The sequence below is a fragment of the Gopherus flavomarginatus genome, chromosome 5 (assembly GCF_025201925.1).
Source record: "Gopherus flavomarginatus isolate rGopFla2 chromosome 5, rGopFla2.mat.asm, whole genome shotgun sequence".
In the NCBI taxonomy this organism is placed as follows: Eukaryota; Metazoa; Chordata; order Testudines; family Testudinidae; genus Gopherus; species Gopherus flavomarginatus.
The window spans coordinates 99,378,910-99,402,273 of NC_066621.1; the positions used below are offsets into that span (position 1 = coordinate 99,378,910).

General features: G+C 45.3%; 1 protein-coding gene across 1 annotated transcript; it reads left to right on the forward strand.

Moving 5' to 3' along the window:
* Positions 1-6,014: 6,014 nt before the first annotated feature.
* Positions 6,015-16,603, forward strand: LOC127051895 (prolactin-releasing peptide receptor-like). The gene is made up of 3 exons (XM_050954859.1): positions 6,015-6,057; positions 8,680-8,794; positions 15,468-16,603. The coding sequence occupies exon 3, from the start codon at positions 15,506-15,508 to the stop codon at positions 16,601-16,603; it is 1,098 nt and encodes a 365-aa protein (XP_050810816.1). The 5' UTR covers positions 6,015-6,057; positions 8,680-8,794; positions 15,468-15,505.
* Positions 16,604-23,364: the final 6,761 nt, after the last annotated feature.

Here is a 23,364-nt window from a genome sequence, read left to right on the forward strand (position 1 = left end):
GCTGGGATCTGAACTAGACCTACCTTTCCCCGGCACCAGTTGAGCAAAGTGGAGCTCAGCTGGAGCGAAGGTTCAGCCCAGTGTGTGGAGAGTCTTTTCTTTGCAGGCTGGGAACACCTCCTGCGTAGTTTTCTTTACGTCACATCTTCCTTTTGGAACTGTCAGTGTTTGGGGAGTTCTCTGTCGAATGCAACGCCACACACTTCTGCCTTGTGTGCCGCTACGGACGAAGACATTTACTTAGATTGGAGTCACTCACATCACCCGCTTCCTGAAAGGTCAGATCTTCAGTGTCCATCGGGAGAGCTGTCGCTGAATACACAAAGCGAGTCTCTACTTCGGAGTTCTGAGAAATGCCCCTGTGATGGCAAACTGTTCACAAGCTCTGTGCCTAACTCCGGGGGAAAGGGTCAAAGCCTCGCAAAGAAGAATTGTCTTTGTCAGGGGCAGTTTCTGACTATCTGAAAACAAACAAGCCCACCTTCGAGACCTGAACAGCAAGCGCCACCAGAGATCTGCTCCGTGGCTATTGGAACAACAGCTTCTCTGTCCTATACTCCCAATGTACAGAGTGGGGTTTCCAGACAACACTCCGCCGTGTCTTCAGTGATCTACAGGTCCTTGGGCTGGAGACCAGCGGTGGGTAAGTTTTGAAGTTTTCTCCAGCAACCAGTGCTAATGTGCGACAGTATCCCCCTCCCCCCGACTCTCCCCCTCCCCCCCAATTGCAGATATGTTTCTGGGGGAGTCACTGAAAGCAGCAAGAGAAGCCTTCTGCTAAGAGAATACAAAGCGAGCTCTACAGGGACCGGCTCATTGGCTCTGCATGGAAGTGGAGAGCTGGGTGTCCGAGGGGCACCAGCAATAGCTGGGCTGCTTTGGGCGCCCTGAACAGGTTCTGCTGCCAGGGGAGTTTCCCTCTGGCCGCATGGACTCCTTCCTTCAACATCAAGGGGGAAGGAAAACGCGTCTTTGCGGGGAGGGAGAGCAGAGAGCAGGTCCCCCGAGAAGGAGGCGGCGGCTGCTCCCTTGGTTAGAGACAGGGTGGAGCGAGAGAGCCATCGGCTTCAGTACCACAGGGAACGGCCGTCTCCCGGGCTGGGGGGGCGTTTGGGTCCCAGCACCTCACCGAGACCCTAGCGAGATCTCGACCTGAAGTTGGGAAGGACCAAGGCGCGGGGATGGGCAGCAGCTCCCAGCTCCCCAGTCCCTCCGCTGTGGCGGTGACAGTCTCCAGCTATTGACTCCCCTCTGTTAAACTGTCACCTTTCCCCACATAGCCCCAGCCACCCTCCCTCCGGGCAGGGGGGCACTTTGCAGCACCCCCGTGGGTTCCCATCCCAGCCCCTTTGGAATGGAGACACTTTTCGGTCACGATTCAGCCCCCAGCCTGTGTCTGCAAGACCCACCTGCCCGGGCGAGTTTGTCCAAAGGTGGGAGCTGAAGCTAGTGGCCAGCTCCCTCTGACTGGCTTTCGCAGCTCTCTGCCGTGCAACAGCAGCCCCTCCAGCCAAGCTCTGCTGTGCAAACTTCTCCCCCGCTCCTCGCAGGTGGCTGCCAACACCAACGCAGCGAGAGGACCTGGGACAAGCCAGCGGCTTGATTCAGTAAGTGTCAGAGTGCGTTGAATGTTACGGTGCATAGTTACTCTCCAGTTTGCTTTACATTACCCCAGGCTGTAACGGGTCCCCGCCCTCCCCAGCGGAACCGCTGTTGACCTTTTCCCGAGCTCCTTACATCCAAAGGCTCCCGTGGCCCGCAGCTCTCCTGATTGCTGCTTCATTGGCACGGGTCTCTCATAACTCGACCAACAGAGATCTCTGGCTTTCTGCCATCCAGAGGTTCCCGAGGGCACCTGTTTGCAGAGCTCCTGGCTGACTTCCCCTTGGAAACAACTTAAGAGCAGCAACCTTCTGTAACTGGAGCCAGGTAGCCAAGCGGTGCTTGCTTTATGTCGCTCGAAGAGACAAGCTCAGGAGGGAGATGTGTGTGCCCCAGCCCTTAGGCAGCCCACGCGATCCCGCCAAGATGCTAGGCGAGGAGTGAGGAATACGGTATTTTCTACGAGAGCTCTGAAATAACCAGAGCTGGGGTTTGAAGGAGAGAACTCCCCGTTTAATTATTGCTAGCAGCAGATGGTTCGACCCTTCCATCAAGAAAGTTCTTATAAACGTGGATACCAGGCTTCAGGCTCGTCTGTCCTGTACGCCAGTTTTCACGCTCTGCTCTCTGTAATTCCGCAGCACCCACAGAGAAATTTACCCCTTTGAGGCAAAACTGTTTTAAGCAATTTCCAGGGGAGCGAGTGACTTTTACAAATCCCCATACCGTAAACTCCCATTTACACTGTCTTTAGTGCGGGACAGTCGGCTGTGTTTTTAGTCCGAATTCATTAACTAGACTTAAATTAGGTTCCCTACTACACTTTGTTGGCTGGCTAAAATCAAAATTAGTTACGCAGAAGCCTAGACCTTAGGGCTCGCTCGTGTAGAACATCTGCATCAAGCGTGGCTGCTGGTTGTCTCCCGCCAGCACTCTTAAGCCCTCTTTTTAAAAATATCACCTCCCCAGGACTGGTTTTTGGTCTCTACCATTTGGAGAACCTTGAAAGCAATTGTTTAAGCAGAGGGAAAGGACACTAGGGGAAGAGAAAATTGCAGTTCCTGGCCCAGGCTGTTCTCTTACACCCAGACATGGGTGACTGGATATTTAATTCTATTCTGCTTCCTGCCCATGTGGAGTTATGGCAGAGAGGAACACTATGGTGTGAGCTGATATAAATGAGTCATTAGACCCCAGGAAATGCAGGAAGCTCCCAACTGGACCCTGAGAAATCCAGACTCCTCAATGGTTGCACCAAGCTGATCTCCATCCTGGAGTAAAGTGGTTGGATTGAATTAAATATTACGATCTACTTAGGCTGCAAACTCTTTGGGGGCAGGGACCATCTTTCTGTTATGTTTGTACAGCACCTAGCACAAACAGGGTCCTGGTCCATGACTAGGGCTCCTAGGTGCTTTGGGAATATAAATAATATTAATGAACATGGCAGGATCCCAATCAATATGGTGACTCAACCCAGATTGAAATTATAGCACTTCCATACTGGCCTCCCTTTGTGAGATGCAGTCTAGCCACTAATGCACAGTGCTGTACCAAGCGAATCATTTAACCACAGTGAAATGACCCATCCACACACGCACATACACTGGGTGTTGCACGGGACCAGGCGCAACTACCTGCCTCTATTCCCTTGAATGGAGTTGTTTAATTATACCACATCCCTGGAGTTACTAGATTGGTTACAAAACCCTTCTAATAAGGAAGCAGGGAGAGGACTAAAGACAACAGCAACACCAGATACCAGAGCCTGATGAAACAAACCACCATGGCCTCTCTTGGCTTACTGGGAGTTCATTCAGAGCAATCCCTTTGATCCTGGGCAACAGGAAAATAGGAACCTCAACAAAAACAAAACTCTGCTGCAGATAAACACTCTGCCAGGCAGAAGCCAACCTAGCAGCTCCTCCTCCCCATCCGCAGCTTGTCTATGAGCTACTGTCTGGCCTCCTAGGGCTGATCAAAGAGGTGGAAATGCATGCAAGCAAAGATGCACTCCTTCAGGCAGGGAAGCCCAAAGGTTGAATACTTTCTCTAAAATAAAAACCAAAAATACCTTCAGCCCTGCAGAGAGGAAGCAGAGCAGTGGATTGCAAGGAGAAGGACTGAGGTATTCAGAGACAAAGCACTCAATTGTTCTCAGAGGGGAAAAGAACTGAGGGAAAATGTGATGATTTGGAGAGCAGGTCACGCTGGAGCAACATCTGTATCTATCGAATTCTGGGAAATGACGAGGAAAACAAAATATGTTCAGCTTCATTCACTCTTGCTGAAAAGATACTAGGTCTACTGTCAGTTGTGGACCAAACATAGGAAGGTCCTACCTAGACTTGGCTTAAAATTTTGTTGGTGTTTTTTAAGTATTAGGTAACACTTTTAAAAATAAAATGTTTTAGATACTACTTAGCAGCTACTGTAGGCAGGGTCTAACATCTTTATAGACATGTTAGCTGGTCATGATCAAACACCTTTTAAACTAGTGTAGACACAGCCAAAGAGTGCAATGAGCACTCATTCAATAACCCTCTCTGCCAAATCAAACTGAATGTTTAAAATTTCTCAAGCAAACTGTCCTTAGCATTTCTCTCAAGTATTTACATGTTGTTTAGGCAGTTAAAATGTATGCTTAACAAATGTTGAGTAAACGCATTTTCCAGTTATTTTTATAATGCTTCAGAAAATCTCTCTTTAGCTGTAAGAGTGACAGCCCCCTCATTCTTGTCTTGAGGTTTGTGTGGCACTTGCTACACTTCCAATGTTTGATGATAGAGGATTTTTATGACCAGGATAGTTTGTTAGGGAGTTATCATACAACCTCTGTCCTCCCCTCCAGGGTATTAACACTTCTAGACGTCTCCCATGTGAAGCCAGACAGCTTGGAGGAAAGGTCTGGTGGCAAGAAAAACATTTATAGACCAAAGTTACTCCACTGAGGTTCAAAAGCTCTAGACCTCCCTTTGGCTTCATAAGGCTGCAGCTGTATGAGAGAGGGGCATTAAATACCCTAACTGTACTCAGCATTGCCATCCTCTTTCCCACACTCTGGGGCAAAACTCTTGCCTGACTTACTATCTCACCAGCTTTAGCCACAGCAGGGAGGTTGGGAGTCCCATTTTCCATCTGAGAGAGAAAACTTGACTGAAAAAGGAACAGACCAGGATGGCTGCATGGAGACTTGGTGCCATAGGAGGGACAGAGAGACATTATCTGCTCAGAGAATGGCCTTAACATCATGCTCCACCTTGGCCTTATTCAGACCCCTAAGGTAACCAAAACAGGAAAGCAAACCACTAAGGCCCTTTTACCAACCAGCCATTACCAAGTCAGGGGATCCATTACAACCCAGTTAGTGGAGGAGATTAGATTCAGAAAGGGTTTGATGTCAGCTTTATTTCCTTCAGGGCTGATCTGACTTGCTCTTTTTTTCCATGGCCTCTAATAGCCTGTGGGGAGCAGAGAATAGCTGGCGTACAATGTTCTCTAGCCATGTCTCCTCTCCCCACCCCCGCTTCTCTTCCACATCCCTTATGCTGGCTAGGGAGACCCTCTGCTTTCTGGTATTCCCATGGGACCATCTACATTAACTTTCTGCTCCTGCAGTGCACAAGAGGCAGATTACTACAAAGAATCAGGCCCTACAGCTTCCCCCCCTTTTGTATGCAAATGTTTCTTCCAGATTAGACTGCTCCCTCATCCCTGAAGCAGACCTACCAAACATTCAAGTATGTAAATTCTTCATTTCACAGACTGATAGATTCTAAGGCCAGAAGGGAGCATTGTGATCATCTAGTCCAACCTCCTTTAAAGCACAGGCCAGAGAACTCCCCTGCCCCCCAAAATTCCCAGAGCAAATCTTTTATAAAAACATCCCAATGTGATTTAAAAATGACCAGTGGTGGAGAATCCACCATGACCCTTGGCAAAGTGTTCCAATGCTTAATTACTCTCACTGTCAAAGATTTGTACACCTTATTTCCAGTCAGAATTTGTCTAGCTTCAACTTCCAGCCACTGGATCATGTTATCACTTTCTCTGCTAGACTGGAACACTATTTTCAAAATATTTTCTCCCAGTATATAGGGTATGTATGAGCCACTGTCTGGGCTCCTAGGGCTGATCAAAGAGGTGGAAACACATGCAAGCAAAGATGCACCCCTTCAGGTAGGAAGTGGCTGGGAAGCTCAAAGGCTGAATACTTTCTCTAAAATAAAAAACAAAAATCCCCCAGACTGTAATCAAGTCACCCTTTAACCTTCTTTTTGTGAAGCTAAATAGATTGAGTTCTTTGAGTCTATCACTATAAGGCATGTTTTCTAGTTCTTTCGTCATGTTTGTGGCTCTTCTCTGAACCCTCTCCAATTTATCAACATTCTTCTTGAATTGCAGCCACCGGAACTGGACCCACTATTCCAGCAGTGGTCAGTGCCAATGACAGAGGTAAAATAACCTCTCTATTCCTCCTTTGTTTATGCATAAATTAGCTTTTTTGGCTACAGCGTTACATTGGGAGCTCACATTCAGTTGATTACCCCTAAGGACCCACAAATCTTTTTCAGGCCTGGTCCACACTACAGCATTAAATCGATTTAACGCTGTACCCGTCCACACTACAAGGCACTTTAAATCGATTTTCAGGGCTCTTAAAATCGATTTATGTACTCCTCCCCAACGAGAGGAGTAACCCTAAAATCGATATTACTATATCGATTTAGGGTTAGTGTGGATGGAAATCGAAGTTATTGGTCTCATTCTTTTACTGAGCTACCCAGAGTGCACTGCTCCGGAAATCGATGGTAGCCTAGGACCATGGACGCACACCACCGAATTAATGTGCCCTAGTGTGGACGCGTAAAACCAGTTTTATAAAACCAGTTTTAATAATTTCGATTTTATGCTGTAGTGTAGATGTGGCCTCAGAGTAACTACTTCCCCAGATTGAATCACCTATCTTGCAAGTATGGCCTACATTCCTTGTTCCTAGATGTAGACATTTACATTTTGTCTTCATTATTTTCCCTCCATCCTCCCATCATTGCAAACAACCCTCCTAGATGATACGTCAGATCATGGGACTTTACAATGAGCAATTAGACAACAGGGATTTTGTGAGTGTTCTAACCACTGGATTAAAGTCATCGGAAGGCAGCACCACCTCTTCCTCCATCTGTGTTTTGTGTGAGGCCCAATCTGGTAGGTGTACTGTGAACATGTCTACCAGCCCAGGCCCTTGAGGAGAGATAGGCGGAGGTCCTCGTTTGAGGATCCCACTGGGACTTAGGCATGAGCTAGGCACCTGGGCATCAGAATGTAGGCAGCTACATGCAAGGGTGCACACACCCTTCACCAGCCTGACCCCTTCAACCCGAGACCCTATATCCATCCCTTTCCAGGAGCCTCAGCCCAGGGAGCCCCCCTGCCATCCTCTGCCTCCCCCACCCTGATCCCTACTCCTACCCTTCCCAGCTTGCAAACCTCGGGTCCATCCTGCTTTCTAGTGCTGAGAAGAGCAGGAGAACCAGGTGGGGGTTGCAGCACTGCTCAGGTTTGCGGCCCCTCTATCATGAAGAAGCTGTAGGGCCAGGGCCAACATTGGATGAGTGGCATTGCGATCTGGTGCACAAGGGTTTGTGTGTTGTAGCACTGTTCAGTTTTGGCTCCGCTGCATTGCTAAATGATGGGGGAGTGCCACAGGACCAAAACTGAGTAGTGCTATGACCTCTCCCCTTCCCCCCCCATGTGCCAGATTGCAACACCACTCTTTCAATTTTGAGCCCACCACCCAGCCATCATGATGAAGAGGCTTCAGGGCCAACCCTGAGAGGTGGTGTGATTCCCATGTGTGACACGGTGATTGCAACCCCCATGTGCCAACTCAGCAACTGCAAGCTTCCTACACCCACTTTGTGCACCAGGTCACAATGGCACTTGTTAGTTTTGGCCCTGCCACTCTTCCATCATGATGGAGGGGCCAAACCTGGGTGGGTTTAAGGGCAGCCTCCTTCTGCCTAGGAATCTCATCAATGCAACCTCAAGGAGCCACCAGCAGCCAGGAATGATACACACCGTGTGCACCATGCATATGGCTGTTGTGGCACTGGCTGTGTGCACACTCTGTGGCAAAAACTTGGGTGCTTAGGGACGTTAGTCCCCTTTAGGCCTAGGTGGCAGCTGAGTGGGGGTTTTGAGAATCTAAATTATAGACTTTGGCACCTAAAGTGGCACTTACACACCTAAATCTAGCCTACAGTGCCTATGTTACTTCTGAAAATGAGACTTAAGCTCCTAAGTCAGTCAGACCTCATAATGCTGAGTGGAGCAATGCCTAAATACCTTTAAAACTCTGGGCCTTCAACTATCTCATTGAGATGATAATAAAACCTTTCTTGCAATCTAATATCAGGTGAGATGTAGCAACATTAATCCTGTGGGAAATGTTAAACAATCCTCAGTGGCGGAATAATTGGTTTTATGTCGGAAAAAAAAAAGAAAGTTAAAGCCATCCAACCCGAACACTTAAATATCGTACAAAAAGAGTCACTCAGTACACAATAGAAATAACTGAGTAACATATTGCATGAAAATTGGAATGACAGTACAGACATTCAAAATATAAAATCTCCAGCCTACGCCTTGTCTGTACTGTAGTGTAGTTGCACCGATCCCGACCCCTAAGCATAGGCAAGGACATGCCTGAAGCAGGGATAAACCCTAGTGCAAACCTCAGCTGGTGCAAACCTCAGTTTGCCTTTATCGACAATTAGGGGGTCTGAAGCAGTGCAGCTACACTGGCTACTGATTGATAAAACAAGGCTATTTCCGAGTGTACATCCAGATCTAGTGAAGCCATTGCAACCACCAGGTATAAAGATACCTATATTGGTGTAGTTTAAGTTCACAAATTTACTAAACCATTCCTCTCTTAGTTTTATTTATGGACTGGAGGGGTCTTACTGAAATTAAAGCATGGGTTGCCTTCTTGCCCTAGCTGAGTGCCTGTTCTATTTAGTGAGATACATGCCATGAAGAGAGAGAGTTGCTTACAAATTTTTTTCTTCATAGGTTCCACTTTCACAATTTCTTCAATTTCTTGTCCCTGAAGCTTTGTACAATTGATGCCCCTAAGGTGCCAAATCCATATAACAGAGAGGACGAAAGGCATCCATAACTGTCAAAGGTGAGAGCATCCTATTTATTGCTACTTGCTAACAGGCTGGATTGCAGTCTGAATCATTTAAGAATGAAAACACTGGAGAACCAGCAGTCCAAGAGAAGAACCTGTAGAGAAGATAATCTACCAAGGGTAATGGTACAGTGGTAATGTAATGATATGTAAAGGGAAGACATGTTCTTATGGAAAAGTCCTCTTGAATTAATAATTTAATAGGTTTTTTTGGGAACATTTGTGGACTTGAATATAGAATAATATCCCTGCTATAGAATACTATGGGATGATTAAAAACAAATCTATTAAAAGGATACATTTTCTATTAGGATTACACAAAAATTACTCCAAAAAGCTATCACATTTCTACAGATCTTATTGATTTTATCCCTATTACATTGTATGAGACTTTTCCATGAGGGTATACATGATTGAATGAGCTATACAGGAGCACAAGCCTATTCACTGTGTGAGATATACATGACTAAATGAGATATCCATGGCAACACATAATAAAATGAGAACTACATGAATGATTGAGATGTAAGTGGGATGGACACATATATGAATGTACCCATTCTTCCACTTCTGCTGATTTTATTTTATAGAGCATCAGTACAAAATTGGTACTAAAATAATCATACTACTAACAGTAACCAAAAGGGATCTTTTTTAGTGAAGAAAACTCTGTGAATTAATCATATTAATTACATTCAAATCAATATGGTTTGTGACCCTGAGCTATATTTAAACTCTGATTTGTGTTTACACAAGTCAACATGGACCATGAAAGGATTAATAGAATTTCCAGTTTTAGTGTGATATGTTCAAAATGTAAGTGAAAGAAAATCCCCTTCCTCCCTTAAGTAAGTAATAAACTGATCATAGATCATTTTCTGAGCCAGCGCTGAGTTGATGCCAGTGTTCCTCTATGACAGAAAGCTCTTAAGAGTGTGACATTGTGTAGAACTGATAAATGAAATTGTTTTTAATTGTTCACTTTATTAATGTAACTTCTGTTCACCATTCACTACACTTGCCTACACTGTAACTTCTGTTCCATATTGTAATTCAAACCCCATTTTAAAACACTCACTCCATTTTGTAAAAGCTTCCTCCAACCTTCATTTTTGCAAACCCTGCTGTAATCTTATTAGTTTAGATGTGTGAATGAGGTATGTATGAATGATGGAATCAACCTCCAGCCCCAGCCTGTCCTGATGAGATAAAGTTCAAATACCAATGGCTGAAGAACTAGACAACAGCCCTAAACAAAGTAAGAAGCATCCACCCTAAAAAGAAAAGGGCAACAGAAGGAAGATCAAAGCCAGGTTCAAGGCTGAAAGTCACGCCTGCAATTGATGGGTGATCAATCTAAACCCAGAGGCAGCGTGACACAGCAAGACCTATAGACTTTGAATCCAAACTAAAAGCCTATAAAAAAAGAAGGGTGAGATGAGAGACCTTGGGTTACATTCTGCTGCCAACATGGAAGGACATCAGTGCCTACCCAACAGAGATCCAGCTTGTCCTTGTGCCTGGCTTTCCTGGCCAGTTAGCCACCACAAGCTACGAACCCAAGCTACAAAATCAAGCTATGAACTTAAGCTATCTTCAGGACTGGTAACTATGCAGCAGCTGCAGAACATCTGATGGATGTGTGTGTGTGTGTAGGTATTAGGTATAATGTGTGTGTATAAGAATTAAGATATTAGTTATTAGTCATAAATCAAATTATCATAATAAATGTGGCATCTTTGTCTTGTCCTCTTTAATAAGATCCTGCTGGTTTTTACTGGTCTAATATAATTGGTATAACATTTTGGTGGAGAATAGCGAAAGGGGGATTATTGGTATTTTTGCCTCACTTATTGTAAACCAATCTGTGTGCACACAACCGGCTCTACAGAGCATGGTTCTATTCTTGGTTAACCAAAACCTGCTGGCCCCCGTGTGGGTAACAGGAAAATAAAGAGCTCTTAAAATTGTTAACAAGACCTGCTGGCCTCTGGATAGGTAGCAGGAAAAGAAAGAAAAATCAGGGGCAGCAAAAGGGTCCCAGGGGCCAGCAGTGCTGCTTGCTGAACAAAATTAAAAATGTTTAAGAAAAGGCAAGGGAAAACAGTCTCAGAGGGAGGAATGGAGTCAAAAGTAGCTTTTACCTCACCTTTTATTAAAGAGATAATGCCTTCTTTACAAATCCTTCAGAGATATGGGCACAGTCCTTAGACTGAACAAGCCCTTGCAGATATCTGCACCATTTCGGACCTAGAGGATAGGTTGGCCCAATATATCCTCATATGTAAACCCCCAAATGCAACAAAAAGAGACGCTGCAGGGATCTGGCTGCTGTGGGAGGCTTGTAATGACAGCTACCAGCCTATAAAAAGAAAAAAAAAAAAGGAACATTTGAGACCCCAGAAGGGGCAGACTTTTGGGACCCCTCTGGAGAGTGGAAAGGGGAATATTTGGGTAGATTCCTCCTCCCAGGGCCAAAATGCCATTGCAACAGTAACAGTGCCTGCATTCTCCACCAAAATGTTATACCAATTATATTAGACCAGGAAAAACCAGCAGGATCTTATTAAAGGGGACAAGACAAAGATGCCACATTTATTATGATAATTTGATTTATGACTAATAACTAATATCTTAATTCTTATACACACATTATACCTAATACCCACACACACACACACTCCAGCTCCTGGACTAGCACTGAGTTAGGTATATTTCTAGAGGAAGTGTTTTTGAACACTAGAAGAACTGTGCTGAAAGTCACTAATACCAGCTTATACACAGCCCAATCCTTCCAGAGCAATATTTACTGTATTTTCATTGGAGGAATGAGGGATATTTTTCTCTCAATGCACAGCAAACTGTGCGTATAAGTCTCAGTGTAGAATATGCCCCCACGGTTCTGTAGCAATTCTCTTTCTCCTACTCTAAAAATCTCAGGATTTGATTCTGGTTTCACATCAGTTTAAACACTGATGTACTTCCATTAGCTTCAGTGGAATTACTCTTGACTGACTTCAGTGTGAGATCAGAATGAGCTCCTCAAGCTTTACGAAAAGGCCAGTATTATTCCCATCTCCTAAGAGGATTTCTCTAAAGAGAAAATAGGTATTTATCATCAAAACCAAAAGTATACATAAACTGTAAAATAAAAGGGTACAGAACTAATTGGTATAACTGGTACATGGGAGAAGGGGACAGAGCTGTTCAAAGCCTGGAAAGGGAGGATGAAAAACTTGAACTTCACAAGGAAGACAAGGGGAAGCCAATGTAGAGATTCCTAGAGGGGAGTGAGATGGAGTCTGATTCTCCATTGCCCTTCACCTTGTACAAGAGTTTATGTTAGTGTACAGTGAGTGCAAAACATCACCACCAGTGCAGAATGGTAACATTTCATGGGCACTTGGCACTGGTGTAGATTACTGCACAAGGTTCAGGGCCAGGGAGAATCAGGCCCTATGGTCTAAGTAGTGGGAGAGGAAGATGATCTTAACAGAGGCAGTTTGGGGGAACTGGGAATGGGGAGAGATGAGAAGCAAAGAGGCCGGAAAGGAGGAAGTTGCTGTAGTCAAAGGGTACATAAGAACATAACATAAGAACGGCCATACTGGGTCAGACCAAAAGTCCATCTAGCCCAGTATCTGTTGTGGCAAATTGCTGGGTCTCATGCTTTCTCCTCTTTGGGGAAGGTTTCAGGGCACCATTGCTTGCCTCTGAACCAGTATTTTAATTACCCCACTAGTGTCCTTGAGGAGGGGAGTGGAGAGGGAGGGACCTGGGCCCACCCTCTTCTCCAGGTCCCAACCCAGGGGCCCTGAGGTTTGTGGTGAACCACTTGAACTAGCGGTTCCTTCCCCTGGGCTACTTCCCTCTCCTGCCCTTCAGCTTGGGAAGGGGCTTCTTGCCCTCCTTTTACACAAGCCAGGTGCCCCTTACCTAGGGTTTCTTTTGGATTTCTCAGCCCACCGCAGCACTCCTCCAAACTTTCCTTTTGTTTCTCTTCTCCAACTCCTTCAAACTGCTATCTGCTCCAACCAAACCTTCCCGCTCCAATTCCCACACTGTTTAACTGAAGCAGGGGGGTTTTTATCACATGACTGACTGCTGGTGCTCTAATTGGCTTCAGATGCTCTAATTGGCTTCAGGTGCTCTATAACAAACCTTCCTCCCCTTGCAGGGAATAAGGCTCCCTGCTAACACTCTCCTGCTGCATCACACTGTCTATTGACAGTGGCCAATGCCAAGTGCCCCAGAGGAAGTGAACCTAACAGGCAATGATCAAGTGGTCTCTCTCCTGTCATCCATCTCCATCCTCTGACAAACAGAGGCTAGGGACACCATTTCTTACCCATCCTGGCTAATAGCCATTTATGGACTTAACCACCATGAATTTATCCAGTTCTCTTTTAAACGCTGTTATAGTAAGATTCCAAAAGTTCAGACATGGAGTTTAGTGGGTGGGTTGGAGAGGAAAGGATACATTTTAGAGATATTGTCAAGGAAGAAGCAGCAGAATTTAGTGAGAATCTGGCTATGGACTGAGAAGAATGGAGAGGAATTGATGTCAAGCTTACATGACTGCAAGATGAAGAGGACAGTGGAAAGGGATTGGGAGGAAGAATGAGAAGTTCTGTTTTCCACCATTCTGAGTCTGAAATGGTGATAGGTTATTTAAATGATGTCAGAGGCGCAACTGGAATGAAGAGACAGGACTGAGGAAGACAGGCTGGATTAGAGCGGAAGGTTGGGTATAGGGGAGTAGACCTGGGAGAGGAGACAACAAAATGCAACTCCAGAGCAGTGGTTCTCAACCTTTCCAGACTACTGTACCCCTTTCAGGAGGCTAGGATGTCTTGAGTACCCCCAGTTTTCACCCATGGGTGGTGGGTATCATAGGTTGTGCCTTCCCATCAGCCTTGTGTGGCCCCGCCCACGCTCCACCCCCAGGCCAGGCCCCCTCCTGCAGTTCCCAGCACTCTGCCTTGGCTGGCCAAGGCTGGCTGACCTGCCTGCCACAAGAAGCCAGGGGCTGGTGCTGCAGCCACGCCACCTGGAGCACTGGGGCTGGCCACCCTGCCTGGCCACCCGGAGCACCAGGACCGGGAGCACTGCCGCCCGGCACACCGAGGTCGCCCATGCCACCGCACCTTTGTAAAACTAGGCAAATATCTAGATGAGTTGATGTACCACTGCTTGAGAACCACTGCTCTAGAGATCTGATTCTCTGAATGACTGACAGACTGTCTGAGTGACAAAAGTATAACAAACCGCTCTGAGTGAAACAGGAGTGACAAACTGGATTATGTTCAGAGATTTAGCATGAGCTGACTGGTCATATTTATCTGTTTTGACAATTGTTTCAAGTTCTTTGTCCTTTCCAAATTTAATCTTTGTGTCTTTCCTCTTTGAACAATTTTTAAAATGACAGATTCTGTCTTTAAAGCCAGCAAGTGTTATAGTTTATAGTACATTGCCTTGCCACATGGAAAACGTGGGCTTGAGAGAAAAGCGAGATAGGAGTAATATTTTGGACTGCTCTTTCTCACCCTCTAGTGGGTTCTGAGGGTGGTATGTTCATTGTCTCAGTCACATTGCTAAGTGCCACTCCCTGGCAGATCAGGTGCATTGAACATTTGAAATACTTAGAGCCTGATTTTCATTTACACCACTGTGGCAGTGCAACACCTACTATAAGGTCCTTTGCACCACCAAGGATGAGGAAGGATGGTCATGTGGTTAGAATGCTAGCCAAGGACATGGTAGATAGACCTGGTTTAGTTCTCTGCTTTGCTAAACTTCTTGCATGACCTTGGGCAAGTCACTTAGCCCCTTTGTGCTTCAAGTCCCCAATTGTACAATGGAGATAATAATAGCACCTCCCTACCTCACAAGGGTGTTGTGAGGATAAATACATTAGCGCTAGTGAGGGACTGAGCTATTTCTATTTGGAATGAGGGCCCTGAGAGTCAGGTTCTTGGGTTGTAGCTCTTAGGGGCAGGGACCATCCTGTTTGTTACATGTTTGTACAGTGCCTGGTGCAATGCACATGGAGGACACTGAGAAAAGAAAATCTTACGACCAGCAGCTCAGACAGGCTCACTTCCATAGGTGGAAAGAGCCTCTCAGGCATATGCCCTAGTTGGGAGTGAGTAGAAGGGAACAGGCAATATACACATTTGGAACCTGACTCTTTCTCCAGGTTCTACCTGCTTGGCACTGCATCACCAGCATAAAGAAGCCCTAAAGATGGTGTAGCCAGCATTGGAAGGATCATCCCAGTGTGGGGGAATCCTCCTGTGCTGTGGTGACTCCCATGCCACCCAGGCCCCGAAGCCAGAGGAAAAGGTGTGTGGCTGGGGCTTCCCTGCACTTTGGTGAATCCTTGGTGCCATAATAACCCCTTAGGGCCATTGGCAGCCAATGTAGTTCACAGCAGCCTTTGGGCTATTCTAACATATTCCAGGAGACCTTCCAGGTATGAAGCTAGCTCAGAATCAGGGAAACACAAAGATAAGCCTCCTTTCGACCACAGCCTCTAGGCTCCTGAGCTGCAGCTGAGCATCTGGGCCTTGAAGTCAGGTGACCTTCTGTGGCAGAAATTGATAAGCAAACAAAACCACCCTTTTCTTTAGTACTAACAAGCTTTCCCTGTTTGAATTTGTTTAAGGCAAGGATAAGTAACAGTCATCAGACGTGAAACTCAACATGGCACAGGGCCAGCTACCAAACAACTCTTTGAAGAACAGTTCGATCCCTGTGTTCACTGGCCTTGACCTCCTCTTTGACCTGAAACCCCTCTTCATTCCCCTCTATGCCACTCTGGTGGCTGTGGCTTGCACCGGCAACTTGCTCCTCATTCTCCTTATCGTTGTTACCAAAAAACTGCACAGCACCACTAACTTCCTTATTGGAAACCTGGCTGCAGCTGACCTGATCATGTGCATTTTCTGCGTCCCACTGACTGCATCCTATGCCTTTGAGATCCGGGGCTGGATCTTTGGGGTGTTCATGTGTTACTTTGTCACCCTGATGCAGACTGCCACTGTATTTGTGTCTGTGCTGTCCCTCACAGCTATTGCAGTGGACAGATATATTGTTGTTGCTTACCCCATTCGCAAAAGGCTAAGTCGCAAGTCCTGTGTCTACATAGTGGCCTTCATCTGGTTACTCTCCATTTTGGTTTCTGTGCCTACATCCATGCACACCCATTATCTGGATCTCAACAAGATTGGCCATGACATGTTCATCTGTGAAGAATTCTGGAAGCACCAAGAGAAAGAAAGGCTGCTGTACTCATGCTCAATGCTCCTTTTGTCCTACATGCTCCCACTTTCTGCAGTATCTATCTCCTACTGTGCCATTTCTTATCGCCTTAGGAAGAGGAATGTCCCAGGGGCTGCCTACCACAACCAAGAGAAATGGACCAATAAAAAGCGAAAGACCTTCCGAGTTCTCATTATTTCAGTTATGTGTTTTGCTGTCTGCTGGCTACCTCTGCAGGTGGTGAACCTCATCAGAGATGTAGACGAGGAGTTCACCATCTTGGACAAGAGGTACGTGAATGTCATTCAAGTGTCATGTCACTTGATCGCCATGAGCTCTGCCTGTTATAACCCTTTCATCTACGCCTCACTCCACGACAAATTCCGATTCCATGTTAGTAACTATTTTTGCCATCACAAGAAGCGGTCCAGCATCATGTCCCGCAAGGCCTCGCGACTCAATACCTGCTCCACGCTGGCAGACATTCCTATGGGCATCACCGATAAGTTAACCCTGCAAGACAGGTTTTCTTTTAACTAAAACACAGCAGGAGATCAAATCAGCAGTGGTGGCATGCACCTTAGTTCTGGGCTTGTGATATTGGACACCGAAGCAAGTGGTGCAAGTTTTGTGACACTGGTGATTGGTTATTTCAAGACAATGTAGATATCTGAGACCTTTGCAGTAGTGCAAGGGAAACAAACAGATAACAGTTTGTGTCTGAAGGGATAGAAACAGCTCATCTGAGCAACTGAAGTGTATTCTGCTCTTTGTCAAAACAAGCAAATTCAACAACAAAAATGGCAGTCCTGTAAGTTTAAGTTAATTCTGTCTAGTTTTTACACATTAATATTGTCCTCATTTTGTATAGGGTGATGCTATGGGTATAGCAGGCATTTCCTTTGACTTAATTCTTTACATATTAAACAACAGCCATTTGCTTTGTTGCAACAGACCAGTAATCATGCCCTCAAGATTAAAGAACATATATTTAACTATTTTATTATAAATATAATGATGTTCAGAAATGGCCTATATATATATGTACGCTTAATATTGCACTTGTTTTCTGGTGCCTAAAGGTGCACAAAAAGTCAAGTTTGGATCAGTAAATTGTATTTGGATGCAAAAACTGGGAACTAGATGTCTACTAGCTGTATTTCTGTCAAATGCTGCATTGCCTAAATTGCTATGATTATTATCCAGATTTCTATGGCATAGTATCTATATGCCATGTATAGAGGTTAGATCCAGTCTAAAACAAGGATTTCCTTCAAAATAGGTATTGTCTTGATATACATGGTGACAGCCAGCCCCAGGTCCAACAGATCCTGAGATGGAGAAAACCCAACAGGAGGGTGAAAGCCAGGGAGCACCAGAAGTGCATTTAATGGAAAGACTGAATAAAAAGGGCTCTATAAAAGACAGCCAAGTTTGACTACCCAGAGTATGACGTGTATCTTATTGTGGGGGAGGGGTGTAACATCTGAAGTAGGGGATTGCTCGCTGGAGTTATGCCATCATTGATGAATGCTGGTCCAAAATATCGCCTGGGGCATTATGTAAGGTCCAACAAGAACCCTGAAAATGGATGGCTAACATAGGTAGCCAAGACACATGGCAGCAGCTGCGCCTAGATTCCTGAGGTGAAGGAAGTCTCAGAGAAAGATTCAACAGCTTGGGTTGCACAGTGAGAAGCCAGTACTGAGAGACCAAGAAAAAGGTTTGTGTTAGTGCACTTCAGTCTCATCCCAGTGGGACAAGGTATTCTCTGGGACAATCATTCGCTCTTGCTTTTGATCAACATGAATAACTTACTCTCCCTGCCCTACTCTCAACTGCAGACACCCTTCTGGTGCTGTCTTCCCCCAGTGCAAATATGATGAGTTCACACCAAAGACTCCTGGGGACGTGTGTTCTCTGATGTCAGCAGGTGCCTCTGCAGTATACTGTGACAAAGTATTCAATCATAGCTAATCTTGCCAATCCATCAAAATTGCAGCTCTTTACAGGCATGGTCATCAGGTTGTTGTTTCATGTGAAATAGACTGTCTTGACATATCAGTCGCTGGCCTATCAGAAGCAAGGCTGATAGATCACTGACGCCATGAGGTGAAAGATTCATTACTTCTGTATTCCAGCAGTCCCAACCACTTATATGGGGTAGCATTACCACTGCGAGGCAAGGCCAAGTCCTTCTTGATAACTTGGATGCCCATGTCTTCTCGACTACTTATTGCACATATTAAACATTGGCACGGTCACCTCACCGTCATACTAGTCTATGCACTGACAAAGGAATCAGCTGATTTAGTTAAAGATCATTTCTATGATCAATTACAATCTCTAGTATGCATCATCCCTCCACATAATAATCTCATGTTCCTGGGTGACCCAAATGCACTTACTGGGTCACTGCGAATTGGGCTTGAACAGGTCATGGGCTATTATGGTTCAGGTATACCCAATAATAACTCTCCTGCCGCTTGCTCACATGCTGCACCTCTCAGAATCTCTCCATTCTTGCAGCATGGTTCAAGTGATGACACATATATTGGACTTCCTGGCTCTCTCATGATGGCATCACTCAGGAGTTGGCCCACATTATCATATGTGACAGGTATCTCTTCACCTCCAGCAAAGTATATCACCTTGTGGAATGTTCCGTGAACATGGATCACCACCTAGTGGTTGCCCGCATGGTGATGATGCTTTGATGAGCAAGTAAATCCTCTGTGATGATGCACTTCTCCATGTGCTGGGTTTAGCCTACAAGTTTTGCTTCGACATTAGCAGTAGATTCTTGGCTCTAGTCAATGATGACATTGAGATCGCTTGGTCTCTGTTCACCTCTATGCTCCACCAATACGCTGAGCAGAAGATTGGCTATAGGCACCAAGGACAGCGACCCTGGCTGTCAGAGAACGCTTTCCAGACAATTCAGTTGAAGGCCACAGCCCGCCAGCTTGCTGATAAGCACAGTCATATTCAACTGAAGCAAAAATTCAATGCCCTGGCACTTCACGATTGTGAAGCATATTGTAACAAAGTGGCAGATGAAGTTGAACCAGTTTAGCCAGGGGATATTTAGAGCCGGCATTCTGTGTGATCTGTAACCTCAGTGGTGAAGAAGTACTTGCTACAGATGGCATCTTGAACAAACAGCCAAGGCCATCCATGTAAATAAGATTATGAAATCCTCTCACACTGGGTGGAACTTTATCACAGTGCCCTGAACCACCTTCCAGCTGCTGCTTCCTCAGAGCTGGATGATTTGGGAGCCACTGCTGTTTCAGACCCAGATACTTGTACTGATGCACCAATGTTGGATGAAGTGAAGTATGCCATTTGAAAACTGGAAAACGGACACACTGTGCTGATGGCACCCTCCGAGTTGCTAAAATGTGCTTTTGACCCTCTCGCAGAATAATTTCTGGCCATCTTTCACCTGGTGTAGAGAAATGGAACTTGCCAACCTCCTGGAAGGATGGTATTGTGATCTCACTTTATAAGGGCAAGGGACTGCACTGTGAATGTAAGAGCTGCAGGCCTATTGCCTTGTTGTCCGTGCCAGAGGAGACGTTTGCGCATGTTCTCCTGGTGCATTTGGAGCCCCTGCTACATTGGAAACGTCACTCTCAACAGTCAGGATTTGCGAGAACTAGGTCCACATTAGATGCCATTTTGGCCCTCTGCTTGTTGTCAGAGAGACACCATGAGTTCAAGAAGCCCCTGCATATGGCATATGTTGCTCTTAAGGCTGTGTTCGATTCAGTTGACTGAGTCAAGCTATGGAAAGCCTTAAAGGGCATAGGTGTCCTAATCACTCTGCTAGGCTTGATCAGTGAGATGCACAATGAAACCACTGCCCATGTAGATCTGGGGAATTGGATGTTGGCACTTTTAAAATCAATATCTGGTGTCAGGTAGGGCTGTGTTTTGGTCCTTGCACTCTTTTGTTGGACAATGGATTTCATAATGCAGCATTCTGTCAGGTCCATAGGCATTAAGATCCATGATCTCTCGCTCTCAGACCTTGACTATGCTGCTGACATTCACAGAATCATAGAAGATTAGGGTTGGAAGAGACCTCAGGAGGTCATCTAGTCCAAGGCTCAAGGCAGGGCCAACTCCAACTAAATCATCCCAGCCAGGGCTGTGTCAACCCAGGCCTTAAAAACCTCTAAGGATGAAGATTCCACCACCTCCCTAGGTAACCCATTCCAGTGCTTCGCCACCCTCTTAGCGAAATAGTTTTTCCTAATATCCAACCTGGACCTCCCCCACTGCAACTTGAGACCATTGCTCCTTGTTCTGTCATCTGCCACCACTTTGAACAGCCTAGCTCCATCCTCTTCGGAACCCTCCTTCAGGTAATAGAAGGATGCTGTCATTGTTCTTCTAGCACAGAGCTCAACAGGTTTCGTGAGGCACTCCAGCAAATGAAATATTAGTTGGCCAAGGTCAGCCTCCATGTTTTGTGGTCAAAGACAATGCTGCACAGCCTAGGATTATATCCACCCACGACTGCAATCTCCTTGAATAATGAAACTGTCAAAGCAGTCTCCAGCTTTTGCTATTTGGGTTCTATACTCAGCAGTTCATCCAACTCTCATAGACTCTAGGCCTGGAAGGGACCTCGAGAGGTCATCGAGTCCAGTCCCCTGCCCTCATGGCAGGACCAAATACTGTCTAGACCATCCCTAATAGACATTTATCTAACCTACTCTTAAATATCTCCAGAGATGGAGATTCCACAACTTCCCTAGGCAATCTATTCCAGTGTTTAACTACCCTGACAGTTAGGAACTTTTTCCTAATGTCCAACCTAAATCTCCCTTGCTGCAGTTTAAGCCCATTGCTTCTTGTTCTATCATTGGAGGCTAAGGTGAACAAGTTCTCTCCCTCCTCCTGGTGACACCCTTTTAGATACCTGAAAACTGCTATCATGTCCCCTCTCAGTCTTCTCTTTTCCAAACTAAACAAACCCAATTGTTTCAGCCTTCCTTCATAGGTCATGTTCTCAAGACCTTTAATCATTCTTGTTGCTCTTCTCTGGACCCTCTCCAATTTCTCCACATCTTTCTTGAAATGCGGTGCCCAGAACTGGACACAATACTCCAGTTGAGGCCTAACCAGCGCAGAGTAAAGCGGAAGAATGACTTATCCTGTGTTTACAACACACCTGTTAATGCATCCCAGAATCACATTTGCTTTTTTTGCAACAGTATCACACTGTTGACTCATATTAAGCTTGTGGTCTACTATGACCCCTAGATCTCTTTCTGCCATACTCCTTCCTAGACAGTCTCTTCCCATTCTGTATGTGTGAAACTGATTGTTCCTTCCTAAGTGGAGCACTTGGCATTTGTCTTTATTAAACTTCATCCTGTTTACCTCAGACCATTTCTCCAATTTGTCCAGATCATTTTGAATTTTGACCCTGTCCTCCAAAGCAGTTGCAATCCCTCCCAGTTTGGTATCGTCCGCAAACTTAATAAGCGTACTATCTATGCCAACATCTAAATCGTTGATGAAGATATTGAACAGAGCAAGTCCCAAAACAGACCCCTGCGGAACCCCACTTGTTATACCTTTCCAGCAGGAATGGGAGCCATTAATAACTGCTCTCTGAGTATGGTTATCCAGCCAGTTATGCACCCACCTTATAGTAGCCCCATCTAAATTGTGTTTTCCTAGTTTATCTATAAGAATATCATGCGAGACCATATCAAATGCCTTACTAAAGTCTAGGTATATCACATCCACCGCTTCTCCCTTATCCACAAGGCTCATTATCCTATCAAAGAACGCTATCAGATTAGTTTGACACGATTTGTTCTTTACAAATCCATGCTGGCTATTCCCTATCACCTTACCACCTTCCAAGTGTTTGCAGATGATTTCTTTAATTACTGGCTCCATTATCTTCCCTGGCACAAAAGTTAAACTAACTGGTCTGTAGTTTCCTGGGTTGTTTTTATTTCCCTTTTTATAGATGGGCACTGTATTTGCCCTTTTCCAGTCTTCTGGAATCTCCCCCGTGTCCCATGATTTCCCAAAGATAATAGCTAGAGGCTCAGATACCTCCTCTATTAACTCCTTGAGTATTCTAGGATGCATTTCATCAGGTCCTGGTGACTTGCAGGCATCTAACTTTTCTAAGTGATTTTTTACTTGCTCTTTTTTTATTTTATCTTCTAAACCTACCCTCTTCCCGCAAGCATTCACTATATTAGACATTCCTTCAGACTTCTCAGTGAAGACCGAAACAAAGAAGTCATTAAGCATCTCTGCCATTTCCAAGTCTCTCGTTACTGTTTCCCCCTCCTCACTGAGCAGTGGGCCTACCCTGTCCTTGGTCTTCCTCTTGCTTCTAATGTATTGATAAAAAGTTTTCTTGTTTCCCTTTATTCCCATAGCTAGTTTGAGCTCATTTTGTGCCTTTGCCTTTCTAATCTTGCCTCTGCATTCCTGTGTTATTTGCCTATATTCATCCTTTGTAATCTGACCTAGTTTCCATTTTTTATATGACGCCTTTTTATTTTGTAGGTCACGCAAGATCTCGTGGTTAAGCCAAGGTGGTCTTTTGCCACATTTTCTATCTTTCCTAACCTTCGGAATAGCTTGCTTTTGGGCCCTTAATAGCGTCCCTTTGAAAAACTGCCAACTCTCCTCAGTTGTTTTTTCCCTCAGTCTTGATTCCCATGGGACCTTACCTATCAGCTCTCTGAGCTTACCAAAATCCACCTTCCTGAAACCCATTGTCTCTATTTTGCTGTACTCCCTTCTACCCTTCCTTAGAATTGCAAACTCTATGATTTCATGATCACTTTCACCCAAGCTTCCTTCTACTTTCAAATTCTCAACAAGTTCCTCCCTAGTTGTTAAAATCAAGTCTAGAACAGCTTCCCCCCAGTAGCTTTTTCAACTTTCTGAAATAAAAAGTTGTCTGCAATGCAGTCCAGGAACTTATTGGATAGTCTGTGCCCCGCGGTGTTATTTTCCCAACATATATCTGGATAGTTGAAGTCCCCCATCACCACCAAATCTTGGGCTTTGGATGATTTTGTTAATTGTTTGAAAAAAGCCTCATCCACCTCTTCCACCTGATTAGGTGGCCTGTAGTAGACTCCCAGCACGACATCACCCGTGTTTTTTACCCCTTTTAGCCTAACCCAGAGACTCTCAACACTTCCATCTCCTATGTCCATCTCCACCTCAGTCCAAGTGTGTACATTTTTAATATATAAGGCAACACCTCCTCCCTTTTTTCCCTGCCTATCCTTCCTGAGCAAACT